Source organism: Tachypleus tridentatus, chromosome 12 (assembly GCF_004210375.1).
Source record: "Tachypleus tridentatus isolate NWPU-2018 chromosome 12, ASM421037v1, whole genome shotgun sequence".
In the NCBI taxonomy this organism is placed as follows: Eukaryota; Metazoa; Arthropoda; class Merostomata; order Xiphosura; family Limulidae; genus Tachypleus; species Tachypleus tridentatus.
The window spans coordinates 83076635-83095710 of record NC_134836.1 but is presented as its reverse complement, the minus strand read 5'-3'; the positions used below and the strand labels follow the sequence as shown (position 1 = coordinate 83095710).

Below are 19076 nucleotides of genomic sequence, written 5' to 3'. Positions count from 1 at the left end.
CAGGTGGTCCTATGGTGGAGTACTGTTGTCAGAACCCACAATGGGTGGGTGAGATGAGGTTGTTTGATTAGAGGAACCAAATAAGACTAGCATTAACCATCCTTTCTAAGGCCTTAAAGAGACAGCTTCTAAAAGCAACTGGATGATAGTTTGAAGGAATCTTGGGATCCTTTCCAGGTTTAGAGAAAGGTAGGACAATAGCCTGGTGCCAGGCAGAAAAAATATTATCCTGCCAGATCAGGTTAAAAACAATCAGAAGAGAAGCAAGAGTTAGGTGGTGCGGCATTTCATAGTATACATCATCATGTCCGACCAATGTACTGCTAGACCGATGAAGGGCCAGTTTGAGTTCCACCAGTGTAAAGGAAAGATCACAGTCATGGAGACAAGTGGCTCAAAAGGAAAGAGATGATTGCTCTGCCTGAATCTTTATGGTTAAGAAGGTGGGGAAAAAGCAGAGGTGCTAGATACCCTGCAAAAGCTTTCACCTAGAGTACTGGCAATGCTAAGGGTATCAGCTACTTCCTGGCAAAGAAAGCAAGATTGAGAGGGGTACAGAATTATATTGCTCACTGACCTTTCCAATCTTGTCCAATATGACTTTGGAACTGGTGGTAAAAGATATGCTGGTTGTGAATTTAATCCAACAGTCCATCTGGCTTTGACATCTTTCCCATCGAGCATATGCACAGGCCTCCTGGAAAGCAGTGAGGTGTAATAGTGTGGGATATCTACGAAAAGTATATCAGAACCATTTTTGAGCTTTTTGTTCCATGTGGCAGGCAGGATTCCACCAAGGATGAAGGTATCGTGGAAAATGAGTCGAAGTTTTAGGAATATACTGAGTAGCTGCCTGTAAATACAGTCAAGTTACTGCTGCCACAAAGTCATCCACTGATGTCTTACAGATGATGGCTGGATCAATTTCTGCAAGAGCAGTGAAAGAGGGCCAGTTTGCTTGATCCAGCTACCAGTGGGGTACGTGGGTCAGGTGGTATCAACCATGGCCAGTTTCTCTCAAAATTACAGAAAAACTATCATTGCCTCATATAAAAGTGGGAGAATAGTGAAGTGGAGCAAACTGAGAGATCAACAGCAGTAAAAGACTGGCTAGGTGCATGAAAATATGTATAAGAACCAGTATTGAAAAGAGAAAGGTTGTGATCAGACAGCATATACTCGACGAATCTACCCCTCCCATTAATATCAGCACTTTCCAAGAGGGGATGATATCCATTAAAGTTCCCCAGGATTAGAAAGGGAGATGGCAACTGTTCAATGAGAGCATCAATAGGGCTTTTCAGGAGACATGTAGAGAGAACAAACAGTGATGGTACAACCCAAGGAAACACGGATGGCTATGGCATCCATCACACAGCCTATCATTTCGGTACAAAGAAAACTGCCAATACATGATTGTATTGGCAAGTTTCATGTAAGGAAAGGCATACAGAATGGAAGAAAGCAAACAGTGCTTGATGTCATCCAGATTAGTTCCATTGTATCAAGGTGGCCATCTTTATTTATGTGTAGGCAAGTTGGGTGGAGAGCCCTTCTGTTTACAACCAATAACCTTTGAATGCAAGAGGAGTTTACACTTTGAGATGTCGATGTTTCCAGCAATATGTCACCAAAGTGAAGCTTTTTGACTGACTCTGGAGAGTCAGCAAGTCCCTCTAGTCCCTTCTGAATGAATAAGGTAGACATTTGCCCTGATGTTTTTTTTTTTTTAAGTAAAAGTTGTATATGAAAATGAGGTACAGTTGTTACAAATGTTGGAGATTGTTGCTCAGAATTTTCAAGATGTGGTCATTTACCTGTGGACTGTTTTTATTTGGAGGATCCATAATAAAAAAGGAATATTTCAGTGCCCACTTACCCCACCCACCATTGAGCCCTATGAGGGAATGCACTACAATGCAGCAATGTCAGTGTTTCGTGAGCACTATACCCAAACACTAGCATCAGAAACAATGTCCACAACACCTGTTGAGAACATCCAACACTGGTACTTGGTTGACCCTAGACCAAGTGGACCAGCCAACTGACCTTAAAGGGGCCACTCCAATGCTGACAATCTACAGGAATTCAAGGCCAAAGCAGTGTGTTAGGTTTGGACCCCTCAATCATAGGGATCCTTTCCTCTACTTCACAAGCATGGCAAACAAGTGGGTGGATGTTTAGGTCCCAGAGGAGGTAAAATGAAAGAACAGAACCTTCCCTGGGAGGATCCCTCACCACGTACAGGAATCTACACTGAGGGACCTTGGAAGAGATAACTGCTTAAACAAAGAAAGTTATATATATGGGTTTGGTGGATCTGGATTTGCAGAAAACATTTCACAAAGTGGCACATAAGAGCTTTTTACAAAAATTATCTCTATAGGATATTGGAGTTCTCTGTTTGGTCAGTTTCTTAAGCTACTGAAGCAGTGTGTTGTTGCTAGTGGTATGACAAAGTATTTAAATTATATCTAAAGAAATACTGAATACAAGCCTAAAGGGAGTCCCTTTTTCAGTTTTGGGATCCTTTTCTTAGGAAGGACATTGAAGTGTTTGGACAGAGTTGAAAAAAGGACTACTGGGACAATACCCGAAATGAGAAGGTTGCCGTATGATGAATGGCTTTGACCTCTGAAACGGTTTTCTCTTGAGGAGAGAAAGTTTAGAAGGGATTTAACTGAGGTGTACAAGATTGTTGAGAGCAGATAATGTTGATGCATAATATTTTTTCATATATATTGGTGAATTGGTAGGACTAGGGAATACAAATATAAGTTATGGCAGAATAAATGCCATTTTGGTTGACATAGTTTTATTTTTCTAACGGAGTAGTTTGGCCTTTGGAATGGGTTGCCTTCAAATGTGATGGGAGCAGTAAATTAAAAGAAGTTTAAAGGAAGACCAGATAAACACGACCAATAAAAAAATGGCTTTGGGTGCTACTACCACAGACATTATCTGTTATGACAGTAAGTTCACAACTTGGACTGATAATGGTAATGCATTATATGCACGCATGCACGCACACACACACACACATCCAAGTTTAGTAGACTGCGAAAGCCTAGCTGGTTCTTGTTGTCCTTAAATACTAAAACAAGTACTTTTTTTAATCTCATCATAACAGGCAACATGTATGTTTTATTTGGATTTCACAACTCAGCTTATATTTGCATTTGGATTATTTATATCAGGGGTTCCCAACCGGTGGGTCGCAAAGCCTTGTTAGAAGTAGCTTGGGATAACATTAATTTTATTTCATCAATTACATTTTCATGTCGCAAGTGCCAAAAGGTTGGGAACCCCTGATTTATATTAATTCTGTTTGAGCTTTTACTCAACTCTTAAGCTATTACATATTTTTTTTTCTGGCCTATTATTCTCTTAATGGTTTGGGAAATTTTAGCATTAATAAAAATGATATAAACTGAATTCACAAGAAATATGCAATGGTTTAAGTTCTTTACCTTGTAATTTTTTTGCCTCTTCCATAAACTCAAGCCTCTTCTTCCTTTCTTCCTCCGCAGCTCTTCGTTGTTCCTCCACCTGTTGTTGTCGTCGTTGAAGAGCTTCTTGTATTCTTTGTTCTTTTGTTAGGAAAACAGGCTGAAACAAAATACTGACTGATATTATTTTCAATTTAATACAGAAAGTAAATATTTATATTACAATAACAAGTGAAACACTACTATATTAAAATAATTTTCAAGTATGGTACTCGGCAATTCAAATGCAAGCCATAGCTAATATGAGGACATAATGAAACAGCATGTAGCAGTATTACATTTTAGACACTGTTTGGAGTTTTATAGGTGGTGTGGTGCTACCAAAAATATTAACATTTTTGTGAAGAGTATTTAATAGACCTGTCCAAAACAAAACATTTACACATTCAGATTATAAAAAATCAGGGATTCAGAATTTTCCAGATGGAAATATCCTTAGTGCTCACTTTTTCTTTAGGATCCTGTGACTTTTAATGCTTGGAAACTGATACTCCCAACATAAAATTGAGCCCTGATGACTTTCCTTTAATACAAAGTTCACTATATTCATAGAATTAATGTACATAAACATGTATTTTGTAATAAATATCATTAACCTTTCATCGTAACATTTACTAGAAAATATTAAATACTACTTTAGCAAATTCAATCAGTATTAATATTATTTTAACCCTATGAATCTTGAAGACATTTTTAAATTCCTTCTGCAAATAATGCTGCATTATTTTCTAAAGTACATTAAACCACTGCAATATCAACATATGTCAACAAAAGTAACATTATAAGGTATATCTTGAAATTTTGTTATCTAAGTTTTAATAAATTTAAAGACCCACAAGCTTAAAAAAACTACTTCAGAAGTTACATGAGAAGACAATGTATGCAAGTTTCTTCAACATGCTATGTGCATTTGACCTAACTGACATGATATCTAAAGTCCTACAACTGTATTCACTGGAAAATAAATTTTGAAACCCTTGACAGTTGCCATGCCCACATTCTATACTTTGTGTTGAGGTCTTCATGGTATATGTAGCGCAACACAAGTGTATATAGTTATTGGAAAGAGTTCAGTTTACATGTACTCTACTAATGGCTAATCTAAAATTGGTACAGTTTTCCTTGCTGTGTACCTTAACTGCTGTTTAAGCATATATACACACATGCATACTGTTGTCTACTTGATTAATTATTGCATGTACAATGAATTCTTACCTAAATATACTATAGTTAAATAGGCAGTTAAACTATACTTTGGTTTTACTTAGATATTTTAGTTAAATATGTAGTATGTGTGTTCTAAATATATATCCCTGCAGGAAGTCTGCTGAAATATGTATGTAAAGCTGATATCCATGATATCATTTAATATATGGGTATAAAATATAGTAAAGAATCTGACAGGAAAACAAAAAAATAAACTTGAAGTGAAAAGCTAAAGGCAAATTACGCATATCAAACAAACATAACTATTCTAATAGAATTCTACTAAGTTGAAACGTACATCCACACTTCCATTTGTTATTAAATATTCTATTGCACAGTATGTTGAAGATAACAGAGTAAATTAGTAATGCAACAGAGAAAATGTAAAGTTTAAATATTTACCTAAAAGACTTTCAATATTCAATTACGAGTTTCTAGAGATTATATAAATGAAATGTTGAAACTGTAAGAAATTAAATAGTACTTTCACACTTCATATAAAACTTGCTTCACAGATTAACTATATTTAAAGTGTGAAGGCAAATAACTACAATAACTTTTTTAAGCAGTATAAAAAAAATTGTTTTATTTTTCTGAAACTACACATTTTTAAGGACATTTGTCACATTTTAAACAATTTTATCCAATAATTTTTATTTTTAAAACAAAATACGATGAGAATGATGTTAGTTATTAAAGAATTTGATATCTGGTAGTAAAAGGGTTAAGATTAACCAAATTTTATACCTACACTTTTTTGTGACATTACATTATCATTTAACTGCATTATTCATTTATACTAAAGAATCAAACAGCTACTTACAGATTTTCAGAAATGTTTCTTATTCATTATTTCATTATTTGCTCAATGTCTTAACTGAGTATATGGATAACTACAGTGCATTAAGCTTGTAAGAATTCCCTACACAGTGACTAGTTTCTTCTTAGAAAGATTCATAGCACTCGAGACCTGTTTCACTTCCTAGATTGTAAAGTTTTATAAAATGTGATGTGAAATTGTTTTGAATAAAAAAAATCTAACTTTAGACATTCTTTTTTTTCATTAAGTTTTAGAAAGTTTAACTTTTTTATATATCCAATTAGTTTCAATGTTTGATATTCATTATCATATTTTTTCATACTTTATTTTGCCAACTGGTATTAATCAAACACAGCAAAAATTAGAAAAATTGTGATCAATGCCCTATCTGTCAATATACCAGCATTGTTGTCTTTATCAGATGATAGAGTATTTTGACAACATTTGGTTGAGAGCAATTTATAACAAATGTTCATCATTAATCTAAAGTTATAATTTGTTTTCTATAAATAAGAAGTTATTTTCTTTGTGTGCATGTACTGTTTGAATACAGTAAACTTAACATTCCATCCAATATTACAAATATATATATATCTATTTCACCTAACTAATATCCCATAACAGGACTTGCATACTGTACACACTAACATTGGTATCCTTAGAAGGTAGGTAATATTTTATTGTAGAATAATATTTAGATGCAAAAAAGAAAGAAAAAGAAAAGATCTGGTTTGTATATGCTATGGAAGTTTATAAAATTGTTCCTTTGCTACAGGAGATTACATTTGGTTGTACTAACTTCATATTTTTCAAATGCAAGACTTGTCTTCACACAACACCACTGCATTCTTAGTAAGTGTTAAAAGTCAAACCTGTTTTTGAACATAAAATACTCGCGGGGCACTCCCGTTTCCCCCCACATCAAAATCGTCAGGCATTGGATTTCTAGATCCCAGCCCAGGCAACTTTTTTGCCAGACCCTGAATCGGGCCATTTGATTTGATCTGGATTTGAATGAATTACATTCATGTTCACATCTGCCCAACTTTTTCCTTTCGGGACAGGTCCCAGCCTTTCTTTCCACTGCTGCCTTTGCCTCCACCCAAAACAACATTTAGAGAGACATTCTCCACCCAAAAAGTCAAGAATAATAACGATAATTAATTTATTAAAATAATAATAATAAAAAAAAACAAAACCCACCACTTAATCTTAAGAATAATCCACGAAAGGGGACGAAGAGGAACTACAAAGTTCCTGAACACCCCAGTTGGAGAGAGAACTCTTCTGATTTCTCTCTCTCTCTAAACTGAACCCCTGCCACATTAGTTTAGTTTTAGTTTAGAACATAAAATACTAAATGAAACATTAAAGTAACCAAAAATTCTAAAATTGGAGTGGGAAAAAATAAATATAAGCTTAGGAAAGTTAAAAATATATATATAATGAAGATGTGTGGTATTCACAATTTGCACAATGACATTTGCGACAGAAGTGCAACTTTGAAAATTTTCCTCAAATTCTATTTGTGAAAAATATTTCATTGTTAAACACCAAATTAACATAAAAGTATGAGTATAGATATTCTTGATAGAAAGATACAAGTACATTTTTTATTAGTAAATCATCAGTGCCCCTTTTGGGATTGGTGGAGAAAGGCTTCCTTTTTCTGCATATATTATTACAGATAATATAAAAGTATCAACTGTTGTTACAGATGACAGGAAGTAAATATAGTTTGATAGTGTTTATTATTTATCATGTGCAATCATAAAAGCTTTTTATAATCAGTCACACTACATCATATTTGCATTTTCAACCAATGTCCCAAGAAAATATAAGAAAAAAAAGGTTTGATATTTATGCATATATTGTATTAAACTTCTGTGAACCCTAAAACTGATAGATTTGTAAATCAAAAATAAATATGGATTAACCTTCAGAACCAGGACCATCTAGAAAAAGATCTGCAACAAGTTGTACCCTACCTGTGGCAAGAAACATGCTGTTTTGTAATGCAAGAATCTATTAATGTGATGGTCAGTTTGCAAAACCTGTTTATGTGTCTCAAGACACAAAATAATCAAGAACCTTTATCTGGAATAAAGACATCTGTAGAAAACTGCATGAATGGTACCAACTAAGGGGAAAAGGGCAGTATGTGGTGACACTCAATGAAGAATATATACACTACACTAACTGTAAAGTTAGAATGTTTCAGATACTTTGAAAGAAAAAAACAGAAATACTGACTTTGTATGAAAATGGAACAAAGAGATTTTGGGTTTACATAATTCAAGTTTCCACTTATACTTCCTGTTCAAATGTTTCATACCTTAAGAGTTAAAAAATGAAATAGCAATTCATATTATTCCATACTGCAACTTACTGGTCAAGACACAATTCAACATCTATAGATTTCTGTGCAATAGACATGTTGAAATGGTTGTCAGAAAACCATCTTTCTCAGACATTAGAATGGATTACAGAAAGCTGCAAAAATTGGTGTGCTTTAGACATAACAGCCTTATGACTGAGCCTTTGGCAATGGAAACTATATTACAGTTATTTTCAAGATGCATGATTGTCAGAGCATAAACAGACATAGTGATTATTACCAAAAACATGAACAAGATTCAAAATTATTTTAACCCTTTTGCAACAGGTCACAGACCAAAGGACGTCTTCCCATTTGTTGACTTGCATTCAAAATTTTATCGAAGTACTATTTTATGAATTTATGTCAAAAGGTTTGGAATCAAATTGTAAATTATAATTCAAACTTTAATATTATATACCAGTTAATTTCTTAATTTAAAACTGAATATTATATTAAGAGAACCCACCTAAATACAGATATAGATTTTAGTGAATCATGTGGTATGTTGAATGCAGCACTGGTTAAAATTAGATGTTTGTGATGCCAAAATATCAAATTTGTAGTTTCATACAAATTAGGAACACATATTATTAATATTGAGAAACTAGAATATAAACTTAGAACCTCATATCTTTTTTATTTTGTTGAGATATGGCTTATGTACTGAATCAAATACAGTTGACCTGTTCACCTCTTGCCCTTTTTAGAAATGGACCCTTATATACTCTTACTACAATATATGACATATGAATAACCAATCTATACCTTAGAATGTCCCCTTAGTGTTTCTCTCAGCCATTTTATTCTGTGAAAAAGCCACCACATTCTTGGGAACCAAGATATTAAGGAGGTAGATTGTGTTTTAGTTTGCTCCAAGTTTGATAATGTTTTTAAGACATATACATATACAGCTTAGTTACTAAACTTAATAAATTATAGTGGAATTCCTTGGTATCAGTACAGTTATTTATGACTTTTTTGGTTATTCAATGGTATATATATAAAATTTAAAATTTTGTTTCATATTCTCCTTGTGTAAAATTTCAAAAGTTATGTCCAGCAGCAACCAAATTCAAATGTCACAACTAGAAAATATGTTTGCTTTACTTCTTTATTTATTGTTCTATATTTAAGAAAATAAGGTTCATAACTTTTCTAAATAGTAATAATCTATATACATGAAGAATATGTAATAATTTAAATGTTACTGTATAATACAAAAAACTAGTCCACTAAAACACAGCTAAGACTGGGCCTGCTTTACATCATAGGATGTGGTAACATGAGCACATTTGCATTGCATCAATTCAAGCTATGTAATGTTACCTAAGCATGACTACAAGGTCACTAAAATAAAAATTACAAACATGTTACGAGACTTGAGTTATTTTGACTAAACATTTGTATTTTCGTCCTATAATACATAATCATTCTAGCAAGAAAAAAAATTATACTTCCTAATTTTTTTTCTGATGGTTACAAGGTCATTCAGTTGACAGACCCCACACAGAGTATAGAAAATAATAAAATATAGTCTTAATGAAACCAAATGTTTCAAATGTATTTAGGAAGTGTCATAGATTACACAAATAACATCCGAGATTTTTTGGGATGAAGAATGGCTTTTGATTATAGCATGAAATGACAACACACTCAGACCAGTAACCAAACAAAATTGATATTTTCACAAAAAATGTAAATTTTATTAAAAATCTGATTTTCTGTGTGCAAAAAACTTTATAATCTTCACTAAAAGTCTGTTAAATTTTGTGAAGGTACAAATATTGTATCAAAAGTAACAGTGTAAATACATAGCATGTGCAAATGCATATATGAATTTGTGAAAGGATTAATATAATATACTTAACTCTTTGTACATGCAAGTTTTTAATAGTTTTGGTCAAACATTACTTTTTTTTACATCAGTATACTTTTTATTAGAAATAAAAAACATCATACACATTACCCATGAATTGAAAGTAAAATTAGGTTAATTGCAATGCATATCTTGAAAAGAAAGTTATGCATCCAGGTTAAAATTACACCAGTGATTTAAATACAAATTGTTAAGTAAGCAAATGATTACAGATTTAATAATATGCTAAACTTACAGCATCCACAAGAAAATGCAAACATACACGCACACTCATAACAGAAAAATAACACTGACAGTATTAACATAAATGTACAAAAAAAGGAAACCAATTTAATCAATATTGCATTTTTCTTGGCCAGATGTGAAATGTGCTTTCCAAACTCATATTCAAAGTTATTGATAATTTAGTTATGTCAATAACAATCTTTGGCTGAGATTAATACCAACATTAAATTCAATGATCAGTCTTTCTTACTTCAATGAATATTTATCCATTAATATATCTTTTCTCTATTTCTTAGTAAATAAGATTATCATAAACATTGCTTCTTTTCATTCAACATTTGTAAACAAACCTAAACTTGGCTAAAGACAAGTTTCTGTTAATAAAAATAATACGGGTCTATTGGTATTTCCACAAATGTTGAAAAAGCAAATTTGAGAATTTAATTTTTTGATATGACAGGCTTGGTCTGACGTTGCCCTCTTGATATATTTTTGCAAGCTATATTTTCAAAGCTTCAATTATAATGTTTATTGCTAGAAAAGGCTTATCTTTACAGAATGCTGATAATGTTATGGTTTAGAAATTTCATATAATTGGTAAAATAGAAGTGTCACATAAATAATCAGTTAGTACTCACTAAGCCAATTATAAGATAAAACGATGAAAAGTTACTGCATCTATTTGTATACAAGTAAGTTTATATAAGAGTTAAGCATATGTTACTTCTTGAAGTACTATCAAACATTACTTAAACCACTGTACATGCATTCAGGCATACAAATAAACATTACTGAAGAAACAATTTATTTTAGTTTCATGAAAAGAACTTTGCAAGAACCCACCAAATGGTACAATAAATTATAACAGTGTTAGAAGTAAATGTTATTTTCAAAACAGAACAGAAATTTAACTAAATCTTAAGATGATGGGATAATCATGAAATTATATCAAAACTTCACTAGAGATGATGAAAATTAAAAGGAGGTCAAGAAGAAAGAAAAAAATTAAAAAATTACAGGATATTAAGAAGATTAAAAGGAACAAACAGGAAGTTCAGAAAGGAGTTAAAAGAAGGAGAGTATTAAAAACAAATCTGACTGTACACAGAAGTGATGATGCACTTCAGGCATAGAGAGGGATTGCAATAGCTTGATTGATTGATTGATTTAGTGTTTTATGGCACAAAGCAGTGAGGCTATCTGTGCCAGACATTCGTTAAAAATGTAAAAAAAAATAAATAAATAAATGTAGTAATAAGACATAAATGGAAATGAAGGTAAAACAAAAAAGTATAAAACCAATGTTGACACCTAATCTACAATGTTAAGATAGAAGGCAGAGTATAAGAAGTTGTAAGGTATTTACTCTAGCAAAAAAGTAATGATCATAACCCGCCAGGAAGACTAACAGGTAAGTTCAAGAACCACCGTCAGTCACCTGAAGTTGGTCTTTCCAGTCCTGGTTCCGGGTTATGTGTCATAGCAACCAGTATCAAAATGTAAAAGAATAGAAGTTTTAAAAGATACATAGCAAAATTGTAACAATGAGTAGCCAAATGTCCAGTAAAAAGATAAAAGTCAAGTAAATGGAGTAAAATTTGTAAAAGTGATTAAAGATAAAAGCAAAACGGCAATTAAAACAGAAAATGGCGTAAAAACCAATGTTGACATCCAGTCAACAAAGTTGTAAAGAACTACCTGTAGCAGAATGGTAATGATCATAACCCGCCAGAAAGACTAACAGGTAAGTATAAAAACCACCGTCAGTCACCTGAAGTTGGTCTTTCCAGTCCTGGTTCTGGGTTATGAGTCAATATGGCCAGTACTAAAAAGTTAAGTAGTAAAAGTGTGAAATGATATGCAGCAAAAGTATAATAACAACTCGCCAGAACGACTAACGAGTAGTTCAAATGGATAGTTCAAACAGTAGCGTTAGTCACCTGAAGTTGGCCTTTCCAGTCCTTGTGTCGAGTTATTTAATGTTCTGGCCATTGTCCAATGTCAAATTGAAGGAGAAAGATTAAAACTGTAAAAGAGGAACCACAATTAAAAAGGTGTAATGAATAAATATGCAACACTTAAATGAGATTAAAAAGATTAATGGCCATTAAAAAATTAAAAACATTATCAAGGTGGACAGAGTCACCATCACCAATAACTCTGTCCAATGTTACAGACTGACCCTGGGAAAAAATATGTTTAAAATATTGCCGTCGTTGAGAACTGTAACGATGGCAAGAAAGTAAAACGTGGCTGATAGTGATTTGAGTGTTACACAAACTACACATTGGTGCATCAGTTCCAGATAAAAGAAAATGATGAGTTAAAAAACTGTGACCAATGCGTAGCCTAGTGAGAACAACTTCCTCCTTCCGAACTTTACAGAAGCTAGATGGCCAGAGTCCAATTTTGGGTTTGATTTGAAAAAGTTTGTTGTCACGTTGCTCACCCAAGTGGACTGCCAGCTGGCACGGAGCCGAGCCTTGAAGACAACACCATAGTCCATGCACGAATAGGCATAGGAGTGATGGTGCTGAAGCAGACATATTTAGCTGCCATGTCTGCAAGCTCATTCCCGGCAAATACCAACATGGCCTGGTATCCAGAAAAACTGGATTGAAGTAGCTGCTAATGAGAAATGGGCCAGTCGGTTTCAATATCAGCGAGAATAGGATGTGAGCTAACGTGTAGTGATTCCAAGGCAAGTATAGAACTAAGCGAATCAGTATAAATAGTGCAGTTGGAGTACTGCTCAGCTGCAATATGATCCAGGGCAAGAGATATGGCATACAGTTCAGCAGTGAACACAGAAGCTGTAGAAGGGATTCTGCTCCAACTACTGACCCATAGCAAACCATAGCAGAGCCCACTGAATTACCTGATTGGGAACCATCTGTATAAATGGGAACTGAATGATTGTTTGAAAGATTTTTGCCAGACCCAGAATCGGGCCGTTTGATTTGATCTGAACTTGAATGAATTACATTCATGTTCACATCTACCCAACTTTTTCTTTTCGAGACAGGTCCCGACCTTTCCTTCTTTCCACTGCTACCTTTGCCTCACCCAAAAGACCATTTAGTGAGACATTCCCACCCAAAAGTCAAGAGTAATAACGATAATTAATTTATTAAAATAATAATAAAAAACAAAACCCACCACTTAATCCTAATAACAATCCACCTAGGGGACAAGAGGAACTACAAAGTTCCTGAACACCCAGTTGGAGAGAGAACTCTTCGGATTTCTCTCTCTCTAAACTGAACCCCTGCCACGTTAGTTTAGTTTTTAGTTTAGTTTGAAAGATATTCATTGAATAAAAGACAGAACTTCCAATCTGGAGTATCTGCCTTTTTTAGGTGACTGAAAGAAAGGTCACATTTGGGGGCTGTAATAAGCCATGGTGAGATGGGCCAACCTGTGGAATCTGCGATGTTATCCAAGGACAGACAGAATTCATCCAATTGCGCCCCAAACGGAGCAATGACAGATCGTCTGTTCTGAAAAAGTACTGCCCACCGAGGAAGGAAAACACATTTCCAGGTGGGATGCTTTGGTAAGGAATGAAGTTTCGAAGTATATTGTAAAGATAGTTGCAAACGGGCGAAGGTGTAGAGAAGGTTCATGAGATTCAATGTATATACTTTGAACTGGAGAGGTACGGAAAACCCCAGTGGAGAGTCGAAGTCCTTGGTGATGAATGGGGTCCAGCATCTTTAAGGCTGAGGGTCTGGCAGAGCCATAGACCATTGATCCATAATCGAGTTTCGATCTAATAAGAGCACGATATACCTTTAACATTGAACAGTGATCTGCCCCCAACTGGTAGAAGAGAGAACACGGAGGATGTTCAGTGCTCTTGTGCATTTGACCAAGCTGCTTTAAGTGTGGTATAAAGGTCAGTTTACGATCAAAGATAAGCCCCAAGAACTTGGTCTCCGAGACCACTGGCAGCAAAACTTCACCGATATGAAGTTCAAGATCAGGGTGAATACCCCGTCGACGGCAAAAGTGCATGCATACAGTTTTGGAGAGAGAGAAATTAAAGCCGTTCGCCAGAGTCCACTTCCGTACACAATTGAGGGCGGTTTGTAGTTGCCGCTCAATATATCTCATGTTTGACAACTGACATGAGATGTGAAAGTCGTCGACAAACAGCCCATTCGCAACAGTGAGAGGGAGTTGTTCAGTGATGGCATTTATCTTTATACTGAAGAGTGTAACACTCAATACACAGCCTTGAGGGACTCCAAGTTCCTGTACAAAAGAACGGGAAAGTGTCAAACCCACACGAACTTGGAATCTCCTGTCCATTAAAAAATTTTTAATAAACATGGGTAGATGGCCACGTAACCCATATGTATGGAGGGTCGCAAAACGCCATACCTCCATATTGTGTCGTAAGCCTTCTCTATGTCAAAGAATATTGATACAAGATGTTGGCGGTTGAGAAAGGCTTCTCTGATAGATGTTTCAAGACGAATTAGGTGGTCTGTGGTGGAGTGCTGTCGACGGAACCCACACTGGGTGGGCGAGAGGAGGTTGTTTGATTCAAGGAACCTAACAAGACGAGCATTAACCATCCTTTCTAATGTCTTACAGAGACAGCTCGTCATAGCAATTGGAAGGTAGTTTGAAGGAATCTTGGGATCTTTCCCTGGCTTAGAGAAAGGTAAAATAATAGCCTGGCACCAGGCATCAGGAAAAACATTCTCCTGCCAGATCCGGTTGCAAACAATCAGAAGGACATCAAGAGAAGCAGGAGATAGATGGTGCAGCATGTCATAATGAATATCATCAGGTCCAACAGACGTACTGGCAGACCGATGAAGGGCCATTTTTAGTTCCACCAGGGTAAAGGGACAATTATAGTCAAAGAAACAGTCAGCTCGAAAGGAAAGAGATAATCGCTCTGTCTGAGTCTTGATGGCCAGGAAGGTGGAGGAACAAGCAGAAGTGCTAGATACCCGCCAAAAGCTTTCACCTAGAGTGTTAGCGATGTTCCGAACATCAGTCACCTCCTGGCCATCAGAGAGTAAGATCGAGAGGGGACAGAATTGTAGTGCCCATTAACCTTCCGAATCCTGTCTCATATGATCTTGGAACTGGTGGTAGAAGATATGCTGGTTGTGAACTTAATCCAAGATTCCTTCTGGCTTTGACGTCTTACCCACCTAGCATGTGCACGGGCCCGTTGGAAAGCAACCCAGTTTGAAAGTGTGGGATATCTACGAAAAGTATCCCAGGCCCGCTTTTGAGCCTTCCCTGCTAAGTGGCAAGCAGGATTCCACCACGGACGAGGATATCAAACAAATCTCATAACACAAATATTAGAAATGGTTCCAAAAATCTCAAGGAGTACAAAAGTGTGCATCACCCCAGATGGAACCGTGGAAACACTAAGGCATTATACAAAAACTGTGTTCAAGAAGAATATAAAAACCTAGTGAAAAGATCCTTATTAAGTATGACCAAAATAAAAGTATAACAAAGTATAGTGTACAAGACATCTACAAATGATGATGAAGGACAAATGTGGTCCAAGAATAAATTGAAAGATATTCAGGCAAAAGCTACATGTTTGAAACCAGTTATTTAGTGGATCAAGGAATGTGCAGTAGAACCCTCAAGGCAAACAACCACTCCATATAGTCCAAAGAAAAAGGTGTACTGGTCAAAATGGAATTCATTATGCCTACAAAAGAGCTTGTTACTTCAGAAATTGGAAGATAACAGTAGAAAAAATCACAGAATTCAGGTGGACATGTTCTCCAAGTTAAAGTTTATCAACTGTGATTGTTTTTGGAAGTACTTTGGTGATAGAATGGTGAGTTAAGTTAACATTGAAAAAGAATTTTCCAACAGAAAGTTCACCTGTTGAAGAGCCAAGAGTTCTTGTTGAAACCACTTCTAAAGCATCACCTAGAATTGAGCCACTAGTAAATTCACTTGACCACTTGCTTACAGAGAAGAGACAAGTAATAATAAGGGACAAGAGGCTTTCCCATGTGTATTCCATAACCTTCAGAAACCAAAACCACCAATTTAATTTAGTAAATGAAGAGTTAGTGTAATTTATTTATTCATTTATTAACACTGTTAAAAGGACTTCACAATCCAGGAAAAAGACAGTGCTGTACATTTTATTTTCAGTGATTTAATTCTGATGTTCGCTTCCAAGAGAAAGCTTACCATTACATGATGCATGGTACAATGCTTAGCACTTTGGACTTGTGGTGGAATGTTTACAGATTCATGAATTGCTCACATCTTGCCATTATGTCCTTTGTCGAAACATTTCATTCAAACTGCTACAGTCTACTCAACTTTAGAATAAGCACAAGCTTATAGGTAGGGGCTAACAAGAAAATATGTAGCCATTCTTATCTGCTCATATCAATGAAACCATAGTTAAAAGCAAATATTCTTATAACGTTTTCTAATAGTTTCAGAGAAGCTGCTCATACCTTTACTAATTATGGACAACATGCAAATCCTATTCATCCGTCAAAAATTTCTTTTAGAAGAAAATTACCAACAAAACTTAAATATAAGAAAAGATTCTTACCACTTACTTTACTTTAAATATAAGAAAAGATTCTTACCACTTACTTTACTTTAAATATAAGAAAAGATTCTTACCACTTACTTTACTTTAAATATAAGAAAAGATTCTTACCACTTACTTTACTTTTAGCTTCTTCTTCAGCTTTTCGTTTAGCAAGCAATTCTTCCAGAGAAAGTGGTTCTTTCTTTGGTTGTTTTTTTTCTTCATCATCATCTTCATATTGATTTTTATCCCTGAAATGAAAATATGTTTGTATAATAAGCACTTTTCCTGTTTGTATAAAAGTCTTCAACAAATCTCAATTTTACCTTGGTAGTGAGACATTAAAATTTGAAAGAATTCAATTTAATAGCATGCTGACTAGATAGTTAAACAAAGTTACTTAATAACTTCATCTACAATTCTGTAAACCTTCATTTTACTTCAATGATTTTTTCAGACAAAATCAGACAGTACTATGGAGTTTTTTCAATCAACTTGTTAAAATCAAAATCCAATTTATATTTTGTTTTGGGAGAAGGGAGGGGGAAGTACAAACTAACTAAAGAAATTTAATGGTAGTACACTATCCTGAAAGGTTTTAGCAAATTACACTGCCATGTATAAAGTCCTACTAAATATAAATTTGCATAAAAATTATTATTATACTGGAAAATGTGTTAGCATTAAAACTCCTACTTAGCTCACATAAAACTAGAATTTCCAAAAAAGAGAAAGAAATGACCTTTTCTGAGCTTTATAACGTGATTCAAGTGTTGCAGTCTTCACTCTTGTACAATAAAAAGGGTAAAACTGAAGAATATAATGTTTCAAGTTTTTAGTTCTTCCCAGTTAGTGAAGTTAAGTGTTTGAATACTATATGATTAGAAATTTAATTTTAGAAAAGTTCTTAATTTTACTTAATCATTTACAAACTCTCAACTGAGTATTGTTTAAAAACTATTTCCATTTTCTATTAAATTTTCAGATTAAAATTCTTACAAAAAAGCTAAGAATTTCAGCTTTTGCTAAATTTATAAGTGAAAAGGTCATAACATTAATCAATGAAATCAGAAAAAAAAAGGACTTTTATAAATAGCAAATTAAGTTAAATGAGTGTTTAATTTTAATGTGGATACGAGCATTCATAACTGTAAAAATTCAAAGCAATACTTAATGCTCTACACTGATTATCATAATGTGTAAAGCAGTTAGCATACACAGTTAATCTATTTCAATTAAATACACTGCAAACACTTCTGTACGATTACAGTAAACAAGATGTTAATTTTGAATTTTGAAATTAATATTTTTAATGCAAATAAGAAATCGAATTTGTCTGAAGAAAGTTTACTGGCTTACAGAAGAGTTCTTCACCAACCAAGCAACAAGCTTTAATACTGCAACACACAATACTGTACATGATATACGTACATTTATTAGCTAAACTTTATGTAATTGAACTGCTATGAAATTGAAATTAATCTAAAATTATCATGTTAAAGATCAGTACTTAAATAACTAATAACTCTTTCACTGCCTTAAGAACACATAGGAGACAGGCTTTATAACCCTTGTTTAAACTTTAAAGAGTGCGATATTAAACACATTTAAGTTTGGAAATTAGTACTACTACTAAGAAAGAGTATCTCCTTTCAAATCACCGAAGTTTACTAGTTTCAAGTTTAAAATAAGTAATGAAATATTAATGCTCTTGCTATGAGCTCAGTCAATTCAATCTAAAAGTTGATCCCAAACTGACTATCAGTTTCAATAATATCTCTTCAAATATTTGTCTCCTCACAAAATTTCACACGTTTCCAGTGAGTAATAAAAGATTTGTAGACAAAAATCAGAATTTTTGACAAAGTATTTTCACTAAACAATTCTCCACAAATATATATAGTCAACTGTTAGCTTTAAATGCTAAGTGATTTTCATGTTAAAGTTGAAGAAAATACTTTGCTCATTTAAAAATGCTTTCATTTGTACAATCTCTAACACCTCCTAATGAAATACAAAATTTTCAGTATATCTTTACATTTTATCTATTACTTTCTCTACACTAACTCCATATGAGGTTGGTCAATGATAAACTAGTAACCACCATAAAAAAATTGAAATAAATATAAATCACCATTACAGTCTTTTTAGAATTTTATAACATGAAACTATATCTTAAATACCATTAAACTCATAACAGCATATATCTGTTTATACAAAACTGCATTGCTCTTTAAAATGTGTCTAATACTGCTGCCATATAACTTTTAAATCATGTTACCCTATTATATTATGCAACACACAAGCTGTTTGTGAGTTGCAAGAAAACCCTGTGAAAATTATTTTACACAACTTAATCTAAAACATTTACATTTTCACATATTTACTTTTATCATAATAAATAAACAATACACATAAAAAAGAAGAAATATAGTAATTACCTGTTTCTTATTGTTTTTATTTTATTTTGCAGTTGACTGTCAATGAAACTTAACACTACTTTTTAGCCA

The 19076-nt window shown here is 33.9% G+C and overlaps 1 protein-coding gene across 1 annotated transcript in view; it reads right to left on the bottom strand.

Moving 5' to 3' along the window:
• LOC143233827 (putative ATP-dependent RNA helicase DDX23) overlaps window positions 1-19076 on the bottom strand; it is a 76102-nt gene that overhangs the window by 33366 nt on the left and 23660 nt on the right. Inside the window, exons 4-5 of the mRNA XM_076470552.1 lie at window positions 16703-16817; window positions 3471-3609 (exon numbers count right to left, since the gene is read on the bottom strand). Coding sequence (XP_076326667.1) covers window positions 3471-3609; window positions 16703-16817 — 254 coding nt within the window. The remainder of the gene's footprint in view (window positions 1-3470; window positions 3610-16702; window positions 16818-19076) is intronic.